Source organism: Mixophyes fleayi, chromosome 3 (assembly GCF_038048845.1).
Source record: "Mixophyes fleayi isolate aMixFle1 chromosome 3, aMixFle1.hap1, whole genome shotgun sequence".
NCBI lineage: Eukaryota > Metazoa > Chordata > Amphibia > Anura > Limnodynastidae > Mixophyes > Mixophyes fleayi.
The window spans coordinates 255,271,127-255,293,141 of record NC_134404.1 but is presented as its reverse complement, the minus strand read 5'-3'; the positions used below and the strand labels follow the sequence as shown (position 1 = coordinate 255,293,141).

General features: G+C 39.4%; 1 protein-coding gene across 1 annotated transcript in view; it reads left to right on the top strand.

Moving 5' to 3' along the window:
- PGBD5 (piggyBac transposable element derived 5) overlaps nt 1-22,015 on the top strand; it is a 160,841-nt gene that overhangs the window by 76,824 nt on the left and 62,002 nt on the right. The window contains exon 3 of the mRNA XM_075203449.1: nt 16,725-16,859. Coding sequence (XP_075059550.1) covers nt 16,725-16,859 — 135 coding nt within the window. The remainder of the gene's footprint in view (nt 1-16,724; nt 16,860-22,015) is intronic.

Sequence of the window (22,015 nt, the reverse complement as noted above, 5' to 3'; positions counted from 1 at the left end):
ATTAGACTCTTATAGATCATATGATTAATCATATATCATAATAAGCTCTCATTTATAAGAAAGTTAAAAAAAGAAAAGTCTCATATATGTGTGATAGATTATAGAGTCTCACTGAACTCTTATGGATCATATGATCAATCAGAGATTATTGAAAAACAGAATAAACCTACTATCCATTACAATGAATGACAAACACAATAGATGGTAATTGTCTTATTTAAAGAAGAACTTACATTTAGAGAAAGCTTACAAAACTATTATTTTCATTGAGCCCTTGGGGGGCAAGAGAATTGAGCAAGAATATCCATCTGCTCTCCCGATGTAAAAGGCATTTATCAATATCTCCTCCTCTGACTCCCATATTGATTTTTTCAATGCCATAGCATTTTAATCCTCTGAAGTTACTATCATGTTTGAGGAAAAAATGCTTGGCTACTGGTGGTAATTATCTTAAACATTCTCTATCTCGTCGAGCATTTCTAATTGATCCAATATGTTCTAGGATTCTCAATTTTTATTTTCTCTTAGGTGTACCCAGTGCTTTTTTTGTAAGATAAAATGTGCCGGAACTCATATCACGTAGTCAATCACTGTACACTCACCCACACACATCAGTTGTGTAACGAAACATAACGGTCACCGCCAGAGCCGTAACTTAGAATTATAGTGCCTTGGGCGAGAAAGACAAATGCCGCCCCCCTAGCCCTCAATTTTAACCAAATTAATCTAAAATATTCCTAAATTGCGCCCCCTTCAGAATTGCGCCCTGGGCGGTCGCCCCTGTCGCACAGCCCTAGTTACGGCCCTGGTCACCGCCCACAGTAAGCTCTCGGCGCGCGACCACACGACCAATCAAAAGCTGAGCAGCGCCACAGGCCGAACAGTGCCATCACAACCAGCGCGGACGAAGTACACATGCATCGGACTCGACACACAAGCAGTCCGCATGCACCGTTTTAATGATTTTGCCGCCGACCTATGCTCCACAGGGCAATTCAAGTCCACTTGGACCAACATCAAATGTTCAGAGGTTACTTTTAGAACTTGGAAAATCCATTGAAAGGTGCCAGAACTCAGTTCTGTGAGTTCTATGACAAAAATGCACTGGGTTTACCCACGTAGATTTTAGTACATGGGCATTCTAGAACATATATGACCCCGCTAGTATTGTAGTTAATGTATCCATCGATACAATGTTTAGTTCCATATTTGTCCATTACATATAGTTTTTTCCATATGGTCACAGGCTTTACTGCATCCACAGAATAACTTTTTACCAATCTAGCCTTAAGGTTGGTTGCACGTCTCCAACTAAATTTAACTCTTTCCCACAGGACAGTGTTTAGTCCCTCCTCCGATAGGAGGAGTGACCAGTTGTTCTGGATGATGTTCTGGATCTCTTTCCACTCATCACAGAAATCTCTTATAAAGAATAGGTTTTTGATCATTCTGGGGTTTGGTTGAGTGGACAACCCCTTTCCTGTAGTCTATGTGTTCGTTCATTAGCCCAAACTTCATAATCCTGAGAGTTGGAACAATTACGTTTAATCCTCAGAAACTCCCCCTTGGGGATATTATGGACAACTGGAGGGTAAAGGAAACTGTTATGATGAAGTACACCGTTTGTTGTCGTAGCCTTCCTAAAAAGATCTGTCTCACGATAGCCATCATTAGTCTTCTTAATAGTAATATCAAGGAAATCTACTTGATTTTGACTCCTATTAAAGGTTAACTTTAGATTATTCAGATTCTCATTTAGAATGGCAATAAATTGATGGAACAAATCTTCACTACCTTTCCAAAAAATAAGGATATCATCTATGTATCCGATCCAGATAAGAACCTGGGGCCTGATTCATTAAGGATCTTAACTTCAGAAACTTCTTATTTCAGTCTCCTGGACAAAACCATGTTACAATGCAAGGGGTGCAAATTAGTATTCTGTTTTGCACATATGTTAAATACTGACTGTTTTTTCGTGTAGCACACAAATATGAACTTTAAATTTCAGTGTACAAATAAGCTATGACGTATTTGTGTGCAACATGAAAAAACAGTCAGTATTTAACATATGTGCAAAACAGAATACTAATTTGCACCCCTTGCATTGTAACATGGTTTTGTCCAGGAGACTGAAATAAGAAGTTTCTCAAGCTAAGATCCTTAATAAATCAGGCCCCTGGTTAGTGTACATACATAAGTCCTCATTGAATATAATGTATCTCTCCCACTTACCCAAATAGAGATTTGCAAAAGTCGGGGCACAGGCTGCTCCCATAGCCGTGCCCCGAATTTGCAAATAGAAGCGATATGAGAAAACAAAGAAATTATTTTTCAAGATTAATTCTAATAGTTCCAAAAGGAAAGCACTGAATTCATGGTCTTGTTCAATTTGTTAAAAGAATTTTACAGCATCTATGCCAACTTGATGACCTATACTGGTATACAGAGACTCAACGTCTACTATAGCCATCCAAACATCACTCTCCAAGCACAGACCTTCTATCAATCTCAAGACATCTGAGGTATCTCTAATACATGTAAGGTAGGTTTGTAACAAATTTTCTAAGATGAGTGTCAACAAATATGCTGGCTTGTTCTGTTAGACTTCCTATACCAGATAGAATTGGTCTACCCAGTGGTGTCTTGCTGTTTTTATGGATTTTCGGTAAGAGATAAATCGTGGAAGTCTTTGGATTCCCCACTTGTAAGAAGGCCAGTTCAGTTTTATTTATAATGCCAACTTTGTAGGCTTCTTCAATAATCTTATCATATTTTTTCTTAAATTAATTTAATGGATTGGTAAAAAGTTGTTTATTGCATTTCTTATCATGGAGTTGCCTACTCATTTCTTTTTTATAGATATCAACTGGCATTTTCAGTGGGGAAAATTTTAGATTTCCTTTTACATATCCTGGATGGATAGTCAGTGTTTTCTATAGTGTTATACACAATGTAGGATGATGTGGCGCTTCACTAAGATTGCAGCCTAATACGTGGAATGGAGAGTCCACCTCCCTCCAAAATACAATATTATAAAATCATGGACCACGTACGTTCAAGCGCAGACTTTCAAACACATAGAAGATGTTCAAAATGGATATAGGCTCCTCCCACTTGATGATAAATGATTGACCTTGTCTATAGGTGGGTACACCTATAACAAGCTCAGACAACACAAAACAGGGACAATAATAGTGCAATATGTTCACAACTTAATAATGATAGTCCCAAAAGAAGTCCCAAAGATAGATCTTCTATATTCATTCACTTTGTGCAGGGAACGGAAACGGCACCAAACAAAAATTTTGTGTTGTTCATGTCCAACTCCCCCAATGATGTTATGCTTACAAGAATGCAAATGGTATTGGGCATCTCGTATATGTATAATCAAACGTTTCTTACCTTGAGAAAGACTCTTGTCTTGAGTCGAAACGCGTAGGTTGTAAGCTGATTCGTGTTCCTGTTGCTGGACGTTTATCTGATATAACTGGACGTTTGATTATACACGCATGATTACAGCTAAATCTGGTACGAATATACACATTGCCTTTTTATACATGTTTTAATCTGTTAAGCATGACATGCTGGTTATGCAATAAACATGTTTTTTAAAAGTTAATGCACCAGATTGAGTTTTATTATTATTTTTTGCATTATTCAATCGGTGGAGTTTACTCTGAGATGGGATGTGAAGGAGAGTTTTCTGAGTATACATATACGAGATGCCCAATACCATTTGCATTCTTGTAAGCATAACATCATTGGGGGAGTTGGACATGAACAACACAGAATTTTTGTTTGGTGTCGTCTCCGTTCCCTGCACAAAGTGAATGAATATAGAAGATTTATCTTTGGGACTTCTTTTGGGACTATCATTATTAAGTTGTGAACATATTGCACTATTATTGTCCCTGTTTTGTGTTGTCTGAGTTTGTTATAGGTCTGGTGTACCCACCTATAGACAAGGAAAATCATTTATCATCAAGTGGGAGGAGCCTATATCCATATTGAACATCTTCTATGTGTTTGAAAGTCTGCGCTTGAACGTACGTGGTCCATGATTTTATTATAGTGTTTTCTATAGGTCGATCAGAAGGTCTTTCCTGGTTTGGTTGCTCCAGCAAAAGCTCTTCTAGGTTATTAAGTGCTTTCAAATCCTCCTTTATGTTTAAACTAATAAAGTGATCTAAAGTGTATCTATCTCCTGGTCCCTCTTGCACATTCTTATCTCTAAAGATCTTTGCTAATTTGAGTTTTTTTTGTAAATCCTTCTCCCATTTAAATCTATCAAACTGGTGGTAGGGGAGAACGACAAACCACGAGACAAGAGACTAATGTGTTCTTCAGAGAGTGGCTTGTTCGATAAATTAATAATCTAAGGATGTACAATTGTTTACTTCCTCCTCCCCTGTCGTCTGTCTGGGTTGCGTGCATTCTTCCACCACCATTGACTTTGATCTCTTAGCCTTCTTCCTCCCCCTCCTAATGGATTTAGATCTAAGATTCCCCTTTCTTCTTGCAATCTCGTAGTATGGCCTAAAAAGCATTATCTTTGGGAGTGTATCTGTCCCTATTGTTAAAATGTCTTCTAGTATTCGAATCATTGTCGGACATATCAGCATCTGAAGACTCCTAGCTCGTTGACAGGTCTTTATCCTCCATCCTACGGGTAGCTTTATTGTCATTCCAACTAAAAATGGTACCCCGTATGTGATCTCTTTTATCCTGTATAAATTTGGATGTTTTTCTTTCTATGATTATTTTCTCAAATTGTTCCAATTCTTTCTTGTTTTTCTCATATATGTGTAGGAAGGATTCGTTGGTTTCGAATTCTTTAAGTTTACCATTAAGATGTTCAATTTCTTTAGGATACTGGTCCAGAATAAGAGTGTCATGTTTGAGTATTATCTGGATTAATTCTCTAGAACATTTCAATAGAGCATTCTCCCATTCAATTTTTAAATCAGGTGTTGCTAGTTCATATGAGGGGAAGACTTTAGGGCGAAGGCCTCGTGGAGTAAAGCAGTTGTTGAAATAATTTTAGTTTGTTGTTAGGTCCCACCAAGTTTGACTTTGGTTACGTAGCAAAGTCTTTAGTTGGTGTAAATCTTCTCTCCACTCATTATTTTCCAATAAGACATCAGTGTCACTTCCCCCTGAAAATATAGAGTCCAAGTTCTCATTCCGTCTCTCATAATATTTACTTTTCAAATTTGTATGAACTTGTGCCCACCATAAAGGCTGAGATAGACCTCGGCAGAATATCTATACCATAAACAAGAGAAAAGCGTGGTCACACACAGATATGGGACTTTCACCTGTTATTAGTAGGATAATACCATCTTAGAATACAGGTTGGGTGCACTCCTATATGTTAAGGACCATAGTATAACAAAAGGAGAGAAAGAAGAACAAAGGAGGCACTCCAGTCTCCAAAAAGGTTTTTGATGTTAATATAAAAATCAAAATGTTATTATTAATTATTAAAAAGATAAACGGTCAAACAAAGTGAAATAAAAATAAAAGTGTATTGTAAATGTATGTCGTGTATTAAAATATAATCGGAGCCCCCACAATGGCATTGATATTTGTTATAAGAGAAAGACTCAATTTATAGATTCCTAATATCATATAGGAATACATAGGATTCAAACCAATTAATAGTTGGTCCCAACAATATTAACTATTGAGTTCAATATTTTCTCATAGATTCTTTACAGACCAAATCCCAAATGGTATATGTCCTGATAGAGATACAGTAATGACAAATGACAAAAGTATAGAGAACTATATATTTTTTTCAAATTGACCATCCTTATTTGAAAGATACAATGTTCAGAATCTAAGCATAGTGTAATGCATACGAGCAGTGGTCCTGTAATTGGGTTGCATTTAACGTTAGATAGCACTCATGTCTCATAAATAATAGTCCACATGTATACTGCCCTTATTACGTTATGCAGGCACACATTATTCAGCTTGCTACATAGGATTCAAACTAATTAAGAGTTGGCCCCAAAAATATTAATTATTGAGTTCAATATTTACTCAGATTCTTTACAGACCAAATCCCAAATGGTATATGTCCTGATAGAGATACAGTAATGACAAATGACAAAAGTATAATATACCATCCTGTGCCTTCAGGTGCTGGACCCTCACACATCAAAAGGTCTAATTAACATGTGATTAACATTTGTCCTTTCTTCAGACATTTGCAGAATACACATTTCCTCAACTTGAGAATTCCAAAAGAATGTTCCAAAACCCGAAACAAGTCATTTCCCTACACCAATATACACAAAAGACTTCCTCAACAAAGGCTTAATGTATCAGATATATACCTCAGAAATACTGCATTTCCTCTAGCAAAGTTAAAACAAAAAAATAATTTCCTCCCCTGGTCTCAGAAAGAAACATATTTCCTTTACCAACATACACACAATATAAAAAATAAGTGCATTTGCAATTATATAAATCAGCGCCCTGCACTATTTCCTTATAAATAACTTATGGTATAAATTTATTTAAAGTGATCCAGTCACATACCTCCCCCCCTCCCCCTTGTCCATGCGGGCAACCAGTGTGCCATGTCCACGCGATTTGATTCCTGGTTCCACAGTCTCTTAGGGTTACTGAGGGTGACCCGGTGGATCCGGCTCTTCCTGCCGAGAAAGTCCATCCGCATTGCTGTGAGTCTTTCCTTATGGGAAAGTCATACATTTGAAGGGCAAGGCTCCAGCGCAACAATCTGCCATTTTCCCCTGAGGTGTGTTGTAGCCACTTTAAAGGATTATGATCAGTTACCACGGTAAAATGTCATCCATACAAATAAGGTTGAAGTTTTTTCACTGCCCAATCAATAGCCAAACATTCCTTCTCAATTGTGGCATACCCCACCTTCCTGTTTAGCAGTTTTCTGCTGAAATACGCCACAGAGTGCTCCTGCCCATCTGGCCCCACCTGGCTAATTACTGCATCCAGTCCAATCTATGATGAGTCAGTTTGCACAATAAAGTCCTTGTCATAATTGGACACCAACAGTACTGGAGCACCAGGGCTTCCTTTAATGACTGACATGCCAGTTCACAAGCGGGTGTCCAGTCAACTACTTTGGGGAGTTTCTTCTTACTGAGATCATTCAGGGGCTTCGTTGCAGTGCTAAAGTCTAGAACGAGATGTCTGAAGTACCCTGAGGTCCGAAAGAAGGCAAGTACTTGTCTTTGGGTTGTGGGCCGGGGCCAGTCTTAACCCTATCTCCCCCTACACGATGACCCAGGTACTGCACCTCTGACATCCCCATTTGACACTTGTCTGCTCTGTTGGTCAGACCTACCCACTGAATTTTCTCCAACACCTGCACTATTTCCTTTAAATAAATTTATACCATAAGTTATTTATAAGTGATCCAGTCACACTAGTGTTATCTTAAAAATGTATGGGAGTTTATATCAGCATGTTGCCTTAGTGGTTAGCACTTCTGCCTCAGAGCACTGGGGTCATGAGTTTGAATCCGTACCAGGCCCTCTACAAACTAACTTGTCACATGGCCAAAAGCATGTTGCATTGGAGGGATCATTACATAGGGCATGTCCTCTTAAAACTTTTAAACTAATGGTTAAAAAAAAAGCAAGTATTTGGCTGATCCCGGCGCAGGTCGCTCCAGCGCCACTGGAGCTGCACAATGCTGCACCGGCGGTTAAACCACCGCCATATAAAGCGGCGCACACTCTGGCATACCTGCAGCTTCATCTTGTTGGAGATATAACGGCCTGTGGGCACACTGTCCATGTCCTCTGCCAGGACCCACAGCTCACACATTCCGAATGTGCTGGCTCTCACTATAATGCTATACTTTCCAATACTGGTTCTCAGAGCATGTGTGTGCGAACCCACGTCATTCGCGGATCTTTTCCATACTTGTCTGCAAAATGTTGGTTTGTCTTTTATTACTCAGGTCCTAGCAATAGGGGGGGGGGGCATGACTGATCTATGCAAGTTGTATACCGCTATTCACAATTACAGGCACATGTTAACAGGAATTGTTAGTTGCAGGCACCTGATAACACCTGATTAGAGGCACCAGATTTATAATTGTGGTAGTTCTTGTCCTAGCTGAGCTTTAAATGTCAGTGTATAAATAAATTGTGAAATTTTGGAGCCACAAACACAAAAAGCAGACAGTAATTTTTATGTTTTATGTTTAATGTTTACAATTTCAGACACATATTTTTAACCCTTTGTGACATGATTTTGCTAAGGTTTGAAATGAGACATTTAATTGTGCATTACTTTGCTTCAGGAATCTGGCCCTCTAGGTCCCAGCATGGCCATGCAGACATTGAGTATTCTTGGCCCTTTAGTACTAGTGATACTTTGGCTAAACCTGTCCATCCTGGGACCTATAGTGCGTCCAGTGAACTTTTACTTATATGGAATATTGTTATCCCCCACATACACTGTTTAGTTAAGGGATATATTATTTTAATACCATGGGTGAATCCTCCTATGTGCGGGGGGCTAGTGTCATATCACCCTAGGGAATGCAGGCCAGTGCAGACTAATCAGGGCTTGCTTGCCATTATGGCATGGGGACACTATGCTTTTGGAGGCAAAGCAATTTGCTGATTAATAGTGATATTAGCCACTCCGAATTTGGTACACTGTTTGGAATATTCTTTTGGACAGTTGTTTAGGCTGTCTAATGAGTATAATATTTACATTTTGTGGGACCTTTGTCTGTACAAATGTATTTTTGTATTTATCTTATGCTTTATTAATGGATTCCTATTATGCTCATCACAAACTTACTGATGATTTAAATTTTATACAACTCAGAGGGTATAGTGGTGTTATTGATAGTGAGGGAGATTGGAAGGCAGTTGGTAACTCAGGCATAAGGGATAATAATAAGCTTGGTTTAGAACATGTTGAGCTTTAGGTATCATTTTGGCATCCATGGGAGAATGCAGAAAGACAGTGGTTTACAACAGATGGTACTGAAGGAAATAGGTCTGGGAAAGCAATGTACATTGGGTGTTCTCCACATAGAGGTGGTATTGGAGGCAAAATGAGAAAATTAGTCCCCCAAGAGAAGAGGTGTAAAATATTAAAGAACAACATTTGGTAAAAAGGAGCCTTGTGAGACCTCAATAGAGAGTGGGAGTGGAAGGGAGAATGTGCCAGTGCTGGATACACTGCAGGAGCGATTCGAGATGTAGGAAGTGAGCCAGGAAAGAACTATGTCTATATGGACAATAGAGTGAAGGATGTGTAGCAGAAGGGGGTGTTCAACAGTGTCTAAAGCAGCAGAGAGTTATAGGAGAATGAGTGTTGAGATTTTAAAATCTTAATATTTATTTATAAACACATTTTCAATAATCAAATAAAACACAACTTAAAAACAAACTGTAAATAAAAAAATCCTTTCTAAAGAAAAAAAACACCATCAAATATAAACACATGGATGTTGTTTTTTTCCCCCATAGTTAGAGGCGCTGCAAGGCAGGTCATGCTGGAACCCATAATGCCTGTCTTCTTTATCTGTTTAAAATATTATAAAAAAGAGATAATCCTTAGGCCATTTTGAAATAAAATATTACTTGACTGTGTGTACTTTGTACACACCTGCATTTTACAGCTGTAAAAACAACAATTTCTGATTCCTTAACTGTAACGCAGGTCCCCCAATTACCTAAATGAATAACATTGTTGACTATAGATACTTACATGCTTGCAAGGGCAACTCCTTCATGCTCTGATCCTTCTCCTCCATGAAATGATCCTTGCCGCACCTTCTTTGTGCTCCAGCTGAAAGCTGGGTCATAAGGTCTGTTGGAATAATTTACACACATTTAGCTATTTACTAAAATGGTGTCAGTTTCTCACTTATCCTCAAAATGAAAGATAATGTAAGGTATCTCCATTAGAACACATTGACAAACCAGTGCCTTAAAATTAGAGATGAGCGCACTCGGATTTATGAAATCCGAGCCCACCTGAACGTTGCCGATCCGAGTCGGATCCGAGACAGATCCGCATATTGGCGCCAAATTCAAATCTGAAACTGAGGCTCTGACTCATAATCCCGTTGTCGGATCTTGCGATACTCGGATCCTATAAATTCCCCGCTAGTCGCCGCCATCTTCACTTGGGCATTGATCAGGGTAGAGGGAGGGTGTGTTAGGTGGTCCTCTGTCCTTCTATATCTTGTGCTGTTCAGTTAAGTTCTGTGCTGTTCAGTTAAGTTCTGTGCTGTGCTGTGCTGTGCTGTCCTCAGTCCAGTGGTGCTGTGTCCTGTGCTCTGTCCTTCTGAGGTCAGTGGTGCTGCTGGGTCCTGTGCTGTGTCCTGTTCAGTCCAGTGGTGCTGTGTCCTGTGCTCTGTGCTTCTAAGGGCATAGTTATTTCCCCAATATTCCCAAGTGTTTAAAAAAATAAAAAAAAGTTATTTAAAAAAAATCCAAAAAACTAATTAATTATTTTTTTTAATTACAAAAAAATTGGCACAACCAATCCTGCAGTATAAGCCCATTGGTACTGCAATATTACCAAGTTCACACATTCAGCAGTAAAAGTCCAGTGGTTCTGCAATATTACAAAGTTCACACATTCTGCAGTATCAGTCCAGTGGTGCTGTGTCCTGTGCTCTGCCTGCTGAGTTCAGTAGTGCTGCTGGGTCATGTGCTGTGTCCTGTTCAGTCCAGTGGTGCTGTGTCCTGTGCTCTGTGCTTCTAAGTGCATAGTTATTTCCCCATTATTCCCAATTTTTTAAACAATAAAAAAAAAGTTATAAAAATAAATAAATAAATAAAATAATTATAACCAAATTTGCAAAACCAATCCAGCAGTATATAAGCCCATTGGTACTGCAATATTACCAAGTTCACACATTCAGCAGTAAAAGTCCAGTGGTACTGCTATTACAAAGTTCACTGATTCAGCAGTGTATAAGTCCAGTGGTACTGCTATTACAAAGTTCACTGATTCAGCAGTATAAGTCCAGTGGTACTGCTATTACAAAGTTCACTGATTCAGCAGTATAAGTCCAGTGGTACTGCTATTACAAAGTTCACTGATTCAGCAGTATAAGTCCAGTGCTACTCTCCTGTGCCGCATATAATTTTTAAAGGCTTTGCCGAGTGTGTGTGGCTTAGGGGTACGCTCTCCTGTGCTACATATAATGGAAAACCAAAATTTGGAGGATAAAGTAGGGAAAGATCAAGACCCACTTCCTCCTAATGCTGAAGCTGCTGCCACTAGTCATGACATAGACGATGAAATGCCATCAACGTCGTCTGGCAAGCCTGATGCCCAATCTCCTAGTACAGGGCATGTAAAATCCAAAAAGCCCAAGTTCTCAAAAAATAGCAATAGCATTGTTATTGTAGAACATAAAATATCTTACAAATACAAAGTTTTAAAGTGTCTATAAAACAGTAAGAGAAAATATAACTCTCAATACAAATAAAAGTACACTATACAAATCCACACCAGTAAACTCCACTATAGACTCCTAACCAACTTTAAGTGTGCATGAACCAGTTTTTTATAGTCCAGCAGCTGGGGTCCCTGGGAGACAAGTATATGCAGGGCTATGGTCTACTGTGGTATCAGATGACGAGATCTGATGCTGGGTCTATGTTTACGGGTATTTGTTGTTTAATTTTAAACTGATTAAAATATGTTTCCATTTATTTCTGATTGCGATTTATTCTGAAATGCATTTGCATAGACTTCATGTCTGTTACTAAGAAGGTGTGTGCCATTTTTCATTTAATTATGCTCATTAACCCTTTAGGTTGCCACTAGTGCCTGTGTTGGGTTGTATGTTTGTTTCCATCAGAACTATGCCTTTGTGGTTAGACATTCCACCTGCAAACAGTAGGGTCATGAGTTTGAATCTCGAGTCACTCCCGTATCTGTGTGGACTTTGTATATCCCCATTTTTTTGTGGGTTTACTTCAATTTGTCACCTTTAGAAGTGTACACTAGTGTGTATATATTTTATATATATATATATATATATATATATATATATATATATATATATATATATATATATATTATATATACTAGTGTATATAGTATACTGAGTATTGTATCGTGTATGTATATTTATGATTGTGAATTATTAGCCATTGAATTCGCATCCACATTTATTTCCAATACAAAATTACAGATGACATGTTGGAGAACAAGATAATGTGTCTGTAATTCTTTAATGTTTATCCTTAAACCTTCATGTTGTCAGTAGTGACTGTGTTGTGTTGCATGTTTTTTATGAGCACTATTAGCTAGCACCTATAGGAATTTCAGACATGGTGCTTGGCATTCAAGTCTATTTAATGTATGTAATGCTCAATCTGCCTTAGTGGTTCCACTTTTCAACAGTGGGGTCATGAGTTTGATTCCTGACCCATTTTGTGGAATATGCCTAAATTGGATGTTGAAATGTGTGTGGAGCTACAACAGAGACAAACAGCAGTTCAAAATAAAGTGAATCCAAACAAATAGGTGTTGTTTGCTTTTATCTGTGGCTATTTTCTAAGTCACAAAACAATCTGCAGAAGGCAAAAAATGACAAACAAATGTGTGACACATTGGAGAAGGAGAGCAGCCACAATGGGATAGCAGTGGCCATTTCAGTCTAGAAAAAAAAAATACACCAAGTTGGGTTCACCAAACAAGAAAGAATGTTATACAGTGGTGTGACATGGAGAGGGATAGCAGTGGCAGTAATGAAAGGTAATTTTAGAAAAGATGATACATCAAGGTGGGCAAAGCCATTAAACCTACCCTTACGTTGTATATTAAAAACGACATGCATAGTTTAACAAACCAAGCAGTTCAGCAAAAGGAAATGCATCGTCCAGTGCAAGGATTGACAGGGGACAGCTGAGGTTGTGAGATTGGAGAGGTGAATAAGTCTAGCAGTGTCACACATAATAGACTGGAGTGAGGATAGTCTGATGGGGGGAAGGCCAGTTAGAATAGAGTTACAGTAGTAAGGCCTGATTCATGTTCAGATGTATGTCCATTTGCATAGCATATCTTGCGTGAAATAACTCTGCACATGCTCAAAAACAGACATTATGCCAGTGAATGAAATTGCATACAATTCATGTCGAAATAAAAATGACACTTATTACTGCCTACGACTTGAGGCGGAATGAGGGAGGGAAGAGGTGGACTAACATATTGTCACTCACCGGACTGTGAGTGCTTCTTCCCGTGTGTTTAGGAACTGTGGCCGTCCACCATCCTGAGGGTCTGCGCATGCGCAGCCCTTTCAAACCTTCAGTACCTGTTCCTTTTAGTTAATTGGCTGATCAGGCAACACTCCCTATTCAATGCACCTGTTGTCTATCCTCGTGGCCTGATCTTGGAGTCTCATTCCCCATGAGCCTCTGAAGGTGTTTCCTCGTGTATTCAACTCTCCTGTGGTTTCCAGACCACTTCAGCTCTCCTGTGGTTTCCAGACCACTTCAACTCTCCTGTGGTTTCCAGACTACTTCAACCCTCCTGTGTTTCATCGTGACTGTATTAGCTGATTCCTATCCGCTGCCTCCGTGCACTACAGTTATCAACTCACTTCAAACTCTCCTGTGTTTCCTCGAGACTGCACCAGCTGATTCCTATCCGCTGCCTCCATGCTCAACAGTTCCAGCTCATCTCAACTCTCCCGTGTTTCATCGTGACTGCACCTGCTGATTCCTATCCGCTACCTCCGTGTACCTGCAGTGTCCTGCTTGCCGCTATCCTTCAGTTCTACTCGTGTCTGCAGCCAGCTGATCCGCTCTCCGTGCTTCTACAGTGTTCCTGCCTGTGTCAACTCGCCTGTCTGCATTGGATCAACGCTCCGCTGCTGTCCTCTGCTTGGATATCGCTTCTACTCTTCAGTGATCTCCCGGTGACCAGTCCTATATACTACGGCTTCCTGAGTATTGTTCCATCGTTGCTGGTCTACCTACCTGTGCGCTGCACCTACTTGGATACCGCTTCCATTTTCCCTGGGACTTCGCATCCTGCCGGCCTCCTGCCGCTCAGGTATCTTTGCCCTCCCTTTTGACAGCCTGCTCTTGTGAACCACGGTATGCATACTTATCATTGACTGTGCTCGTGTACTGCATACCTTGCTGGACTGAGTTGTTCTTCTCTGAAGTTGCCTATCCACTGAGACTATTACCATCATTTGACTGTGTTACCTTTTAGTCTGGATAGTTCCTGAGACTTTGTATATTTGTGCAGTGCTGCTCTGTTATTATTACTTTGTGCAAATCTTCGTGGGATCAAGTTCAGTTTGCCCGTGTATACTCTGCATTACATTTATCTCCCCGTGCTCCTCCTCACATATATATTTCAGTGGTACAACTTGCTAGAGGCAGACCACTGATTCCTGTTGCAGTATCCTTCCATATAGCAGTGGTACAACTTGCTAACGCAGACCACTGACTTCCCGGATACCTTCACCTGGATTCCGTTCCCTCACCTAGACAGCGGTACAACTTGCTAAACGCAGACCGCTGACTTCCATCACCTCCTCGTTGCTCCTGGACATTCCTCCTCACTATAGCAGTGGTACAACTTGTTACCGCAGACCACTGACTACCCTCACGTTTCCTTTGTCCATTCAGTTCCTCGTGTATTACTACCTATATATTACCAGTGCTGCTAGTCATAGACTTTCCACGAGCATTCTCTACCATCTGCTGTCTCCTGTTCCGTGATCACCCCGCTACCAGAGTACCATATACCATCTATACTGCTCTGGTAAGTTCATCACCTGGTGATCCCTGGGTAAAGACTCCTAGTGCCCGTGACACATATGCAATGTACAGTAAGAGTGTTGCGAAGCAGATGTGGCTTATTTTTGTCCTGGGTTTTTATTAAGTGCGCTTGGTTTCAGACACATCATTTGCACCCACTACTGGTCAGGTTAAAATGTCAACGGATGACTGACACAGCATAGTCTTTGATTTAAAAAGTACATATATGTGTATGCAATTTATATAGAGTGTAAAAACGTATTGTATGTACTGTATCCATTGCAAGCATCTTTATGTATTAAATGTAAAAAAAATATTTTTATAAATGATTATACTGTTAAGAGTTGTTCTTTTATTTCATATTACTTTTCTTTATGTATTCTGTGTGCGTTATGTGAACTTTTATTGTACACACGCATGTGCATATACTGCAATCTGTTCTGTATGTCTATGTACGACAAGTACTGTTTAGCTTACTTACACCCAGATTCAAATCTAAACATATCTTGAGATACACTTGGAGTTGAATACAGTTTGAACTACACTCAAGTGCACTTTTTTAAAATGCAACATTTGTGCAAATTGCATTGAGACTTGAATTAGGCCCGTCATTTCTAGATGTACAGGGCCTGCTTCATTAAGGTACGCAAAACAACGTTTTGTATTGTGCTTTTCTCTTTTAAATCAGGCATACACATGACCGTATTCAACTACAAGCAGATATAAAGAAACATTACAAAATAGTGAGACCCAAAACAGCGCTTCACTTTTAACAGCTGCCCGCTGGAATTCAAGAGGAATATACACAAAATTCCCAACAGATCGTAAAGTGTAAACAATAATATTTAGAAAACCTACAGGCGCTAATAAATATTCTCTATAAAGTAACAATATAGAAAGGAAGAATACTTAAATTGTATGATGGTAATCCTCCAATTCTTATTTCTCATAGGTTGTTCATGTAATCATAAAACAAAGAGAAAAGAGCAAAATAGTGTAATACAGTCAAAATGGTACATATATCAACAAGACTAAGAAGTGTTGAATTAAAACAGAAGATCTTCTTTATTGGATAGACACCCCCTTTGGAGGGGTACGCACAAGAGTTAGATGAAATATAGGCCCATCAAATGGTAATTTTTCTTTTGTTTTCACAGGATCCTGGTCCGTGAGTCAATTCCATTGACAATCATATGTGTTTCACCAACAAAAAAATGATAAATAATATTGTGATGTCATGGTTCAGGTATATAGATGACATCATCTTTTTTTGGCGTGGGGATAGAGAATATTTATTAGCGCCTGTAGGTTTTCTATATATTATTGTTTACACTTTAAGATATAAAAAAACGTTTCTTGTTGAAAACAGTTCTATGTACACTCTGCTTATACAGCCATATTGAGACAGATACAATACACTGCTGGATGTGTACAATATATATGTGGAATATAAAGTCACTGGAGAACATACAGAAAAATAAAAAAAGTGTTCAATATAGTCATTAATAAAAAAAAAACGTGGAGTAAAGGCCATAGTCGAGGGTGACCCAAAGAACCAGTGTATTTGATTTGGTGCTATGCTTGTATCACAGGACCAGTAATGAAAATGTAAGAACTGAACCTCAGTTAGTCAAGGTGGCATTGAAGTTTTTTTTATTTGTCATATATGCATATTTCAATACTTTCAGTACATTGGTAATTGAACATCTAATAATGCATTTTCATACATGCATAATATGCACCTATTTAATGCAAAAGATTTACGATTGAAAGTATATTACAACGATTATGGAACTCCAAGAGTATATGTGCTGTGGAGCTGCAGTTTTCAAGATTCTTAAATCACAGTATTACCATGTTTTTACTACTCCTTTGCCATTCAGTGTTGTATATTTGTTTGGTGCTATGTAATGTGTCATAACACACATAATAAACTAGCTAATTTAATCCACACAGGTACTCCATGAACCTCTGATTGATGAAGATCCAGTATTTATTGCTACATGCACAGAACGAGAACTGCGTAAAAGAAAAAAGAGAAAATTTAGCCTCTGGGTTAGACAGTGTTCTTCGACAGGTTTCATTTGTCAGGTAAGCATAACATACACATCTTATATGCCTAGACTCAGAAAATACATGTGTTGGTGTCCACAGGTGAAGCAACCTGCTTAATTTAGCTTTTATTGTATATGTATCAGTGATTACATATGTCAACATATATATCCAACATACATGCAAAAATCCAGGAAAGGGAATATACATACTAAGTGGCTCATCTAGAGGTTGATGCATATGGGCTCAGAATGTGCGCAGGCAAAGACGTACATTAAAAAAAGCATTGTTACACTCTGCTCTAATTGGGACTGGCAGACCAGTGGCCGCAAGGCGGGATGGACTTCACTGCCAAGAACTCGCTGGCCGCGGCCCCCTGGACTGTCTCAGGGTGTAACACATGCCTAAAGGGAGGATGCTGTTCCCACAGATAGCGCAGAGATAAAGATAATACTGGAATCCGGTGTAATGATGTAACACTGAATACACAGGCTAGCAAGGATCTAGTACAATGGATCAGGCACAGAAATATTCACCGGTTAGGATCAGGTACACTGGTCTTCAGACAGCAAGTAGTCAGTTGAGCCAAGTTCGGTACACAGGAGATCCAGCAAGTGTAGTGAGATGGGACAAGTTCGGTACACAGATGATCCAGCAGAGTGTATTCAGACTAGAGATGGGCGGGCTCGATTCCCCGAGAACCGAACCCACCCGAACTTTGCCTATCCGAGTACCAAGCCGAGCAGGCTCGGTACTCTCCCGCCCGGAATCCAAATCGAGGCCGAACGTCATTGTGACGTTGTCGGCTCTCGTGGCTCGGTTCTCGTGATACTTCAAAATTATAAATACCTGCCTCCACAGCAATCCATCGCCACTTGACAGAGGGGGAGAGCAGGGTGTAGTCACAGGCTGATTAGAGCAGGGACAGACAATACAATTCTGATTCCAATTCTGATAACAATCGACAGAGAAGAGAGGAGGATAGAGGAGTCTTTTTTTTTTTTTTCAATATTTGGCACTATAAGGGCTTTGGGGTGTCCCCCATTCTTTTGCATTAATATTTCTGGCTGTCAAAAGTACTATCTGTCAGCAGATTTAAAAAATAATATTTAGCACTCCCAAGTGCTTTTGGGGTGTCCCCCATTCTTTTGCATTGATATTTCTGGCTGTCAAAAGTACTATCTGTCAGCAGATTTAAAAAATAATATTTAGCACTCTCAAGTGCTTTTGGGGTTTCCCCCATTCTTTTGCATTAATTTTTGTGGCTGTCAAAAGTCATATTTATCAGCAGTATCTAAAACAATTTGTAGCACTACAAGTGCGTTGGGCTCATAATGGATTCTAAGCAGTCCACATATGAGCAGAATCAGCAACCAGATTCTGTCACCAGTCCTGATGGTAGTGTTCCCAGTACGTCATCTGGGAAAGGCGATGTCAAACTACACAGTCTTTTGAAATCAGTCAAAAAACACACACCAAATTTTTTTTTACCGTGTTGAAGCGCAAAAGAAGTGTAACTGAGGAAAAGTTAAGTGCCGATAAAAAACAAATTGCCAACATGCCATTCTATACACGCAATAGCAATGTCTATTAGGGGTAGATCAAAAAATGTTACTGAGCCTACAAGTGGTGCACAAGTACTGTTACGCGTGAAAGCCGAGCTGCAAGAAAACAGTCAGGCATTAGAGGATAATGTATGCTCTGAATCAGAAATGACACCAATCTCTGGGGAGAGTCCATCCACCAGTGGTATGTCTAATCGTGAGCATTCTGTTAGTGACAGTATACCCATAAAGAAGGTTCCTTTCAGCACTTTTGAATTAGAAGAGGTTGAGGGGGAGATTTGTGTAGGCGATGAGGGCACTAATGATGATGTTGATGATTATGATGCAGACAGATACCAAATTGCCTTTCTCAATTTCTATTTATATTCTAGACTCTATAATGGCTGAATAGTTTACTATTTCACTCCTAGTGGAGAGGGTGTCTGATGCAGACAGATACCAAACTACCTTGGTCCATTTATTTTTACTTTCTAATTCCACAGTCTATGCAGGCTGCTTTTTTCTATTCAACTACAAGTGGAGGGCGGGGGGGGGGATGGGCATAGATAGCCACTAAACTACCGTGGTCCATTTATTTTTACTTTCTAATTCCACAGTCTATGCAGGCTGCTTTTTTTCTATTCAGCTACAAGTGGAGGGCGGGGGGGGGGGGGGCATAGATAGCCACCAAACTACCGTGGTCCGTTTATTTTTACTTTCTAATTCCACAGTCTATGCAGGCTGCTTTTTTTCTATTCAACTACAAGTGGAGGGTGTAATATACAACCAAAGATGATGGCTGCATTGCCAATAGGCAAAGATGAAGAGGAAGACAACCAGGTTTGTGTGGAGAATTAAGGACGGCCTTCCAGGGATTAAACTGTTTTCTTCCTAATTTATTAGCTTTAGAATTACCTTACTTATCCAACAAACAGGTGGAGCACTGAATTAGGTTATTTTATGCACAAAAACATTGATTTTTAAACAAAATTGCAAAACAAAACCAAACAAAGCCAAAACCAAAACACGCAAGGGCGGTTTTGCAGAACCAAAACCAAAACACAAAGGTAATCCAGATCCATAACCAAAACACGGGGGTCAGTGAGCATCTCTAATTCAGACAGCCAAAGAACAGTACACAGGAGATCCAGACAGGCACGTGGTCAGACAGGCAAGGAACGGTGCACAGGAGATCTAGCGAGAGAAAGGACGATCACTGAAGGCAGGAGTCAGATGCTCAGCAACTACGTTGCACTGACACAGGCAATGTGTCAGTGCATCATCTAAATAGTGAGGAGAATCAAAATACCTCCCCTGACAGGCAGATCATATGACCCACCACCCGGAAGTGCCGGAACGAGCAGTGCTGGAGCGTGGAACAAGTAAGTTTGTTACAAGCTTATGTCGAATGCGTACGTCAGGTGTAACAAGTGTGTATACTTATGCCCTATGATAGCCTTCAGATAGCGTAGAGATGTGGCTTGAAAGGGTTAGTAGTAAATGCTAACTTTGCATTGTTTGTACAAATTATAATAATATAAGACATAAACACAACAGAAAATCTTGTCTTCAAGTCTAATATTAGGAAAGTAATTTTTTACTATAAAATATAATTAGATACAAATGCAAAATCTAAATAAATAAAAATTAAGTTAAATTAAACACAAACATCTAAAAGTGAAGTAACCGGTGCTTAAATACCTTCAGCAATATTTAGAATCTCCTAAAAAGGACCCAGTTTATCTTTGAATCAAGTCCTTTATACAATGTTTTGAATCAAGAAAATGTTCTTGTCATTAAAAAGCACTAACCTTGAAATCAGGTGGCTGCCGTCCTTTATTTGTCCTTTTTTGTACATACAGCAAGGTATGGAATATAAAAGAAAAAAGCACCTCATACTGCAATAACGATAATACATTTTCTATCACAACTGTGTATAAAATTTAGCTCCACGTATCCATACATAATGAAAGATAAAATAAGGAAAAAACAAAAGTGTAATATAGCACAATATACACCCATGTACACACAATAAAGAAGTGCCTCTGTACGGAAAAAAAGTCTTTCAACCAGATATACTTATTAATCAATCCAGAATTGACCCTTTACGGAAAAAAGTGCTCTTTATAACTAGAGATGAGCGGGCTCGGATATCTGAAATCCGAGCCCACCCGAACGTTGCCGATCCGAGCCGGATCCAAGACAGATCCGGGTATTCCCGCCAATTGCAAAACTGAAACCGAGGCTCTGAGTCATAATCCCGCTGTCGGATCTCGCGATACTCGGAACCTATAAATTCCCCGCTAGTCGCCGCCATCTTCACTCGGGCATTGATCAGGGTAGAGGGAGGTTGTGTTAGGTGGTCCTCTGTCCTGCTATATCTCGTGCTGTGCTGTGCTGTTCAGTTCTGTGCTGTGCTGTGTTCTGCTCAGTCCAGTGGTGCTGTGTCCTGTGCTTTGTCCTTCTGAGTTCAGTGGTGCTGCTGGGTCCTGTGCTGTGTCCTGTTCAGTCCAGTGGTGCTGTGTCCTGTGCTCTGTCCTTCTGAGTTCAGTGGTGCTGCTGGGTCCTGTGCTGTGTCCTGTTCAGTCCAGTGGTGCTGTGTCCTGTGCTCTGTCCTTCTAAGGGCATTGCTATTTCCCCATTATTCCCAAATTATAAAAAATTTCAAAAAAAGTTAAAAAAAAAATTACAAAAAAAAGTAATTAGAAAAAAAAAAAAAAAAATATCCCAAAACAATCCTGCAGTATAAGTCCATTGGTACTGCTATATTACAAACTTCACTGATTCTGCAGTATAAGTCCAGTGGTACTGCTATATTACAAAGTTCACTGATTCAGCAGTATAAGTCCAGTGGTACTGATATATTACAAAGTTCACTGATTCAGCAGTATAAGTCCAGTGGTACTGCTATATTACAAAGTTCACTGATTCAGCAGTATAATTCCAGTGGTACTGATATATTACAAAGTTCACTGATTCAGCAGTATAAGTCCAGTGGTACTGCTATATTACAAAGTTCACTGATTCAGCAGTATAAGTCCAGTGGTACTGCTATATTACAAAGTTCACTGATTCAGCAGTATAATTCCAGTGGTACTGCTATATTACAAAATTCACTGATTCAGCAGTATAAGTCCAGTGGTACTGCTATATTACAAAGTTCACTGATTCAGCAGTATAAGTCCAGTGGTACTGCTATTACAAAGTTCACTGATTCAGCAGTATAAGTCAAGTGGTACTGCTATATTACAAAGTTCACTGATTCAGCAGTATAAGTCCAATGGTACTGATATATTACAAAGTTCACTGATTCAGCAGTATAAGTCCAGTGGTACTGCTATATTACAAAGTTCACTGATTCAGCAGTATAAGTCCAGTGGTACTGCTATATTACAAAGTTCACTGATTCAGCAGTATAAGTCCAGTGGTACTGATATATTACAAAGTTCACTGATTCAGCAGTATAAGTCCAGTGGTACTGCTATTACAAAGTTCACTGATTCAGCAGTATAAGTCAAGTGGTACTGCTATATTACAAAGTTCACTGATTCAGCAGTATAAGTCCAGTGGTACTGCTATATTACAAAGTTCACTGATTCAGCAGTATAAGTCCAGTGGTACTGCTATATTACAAAGTTCACTGATTCAGCA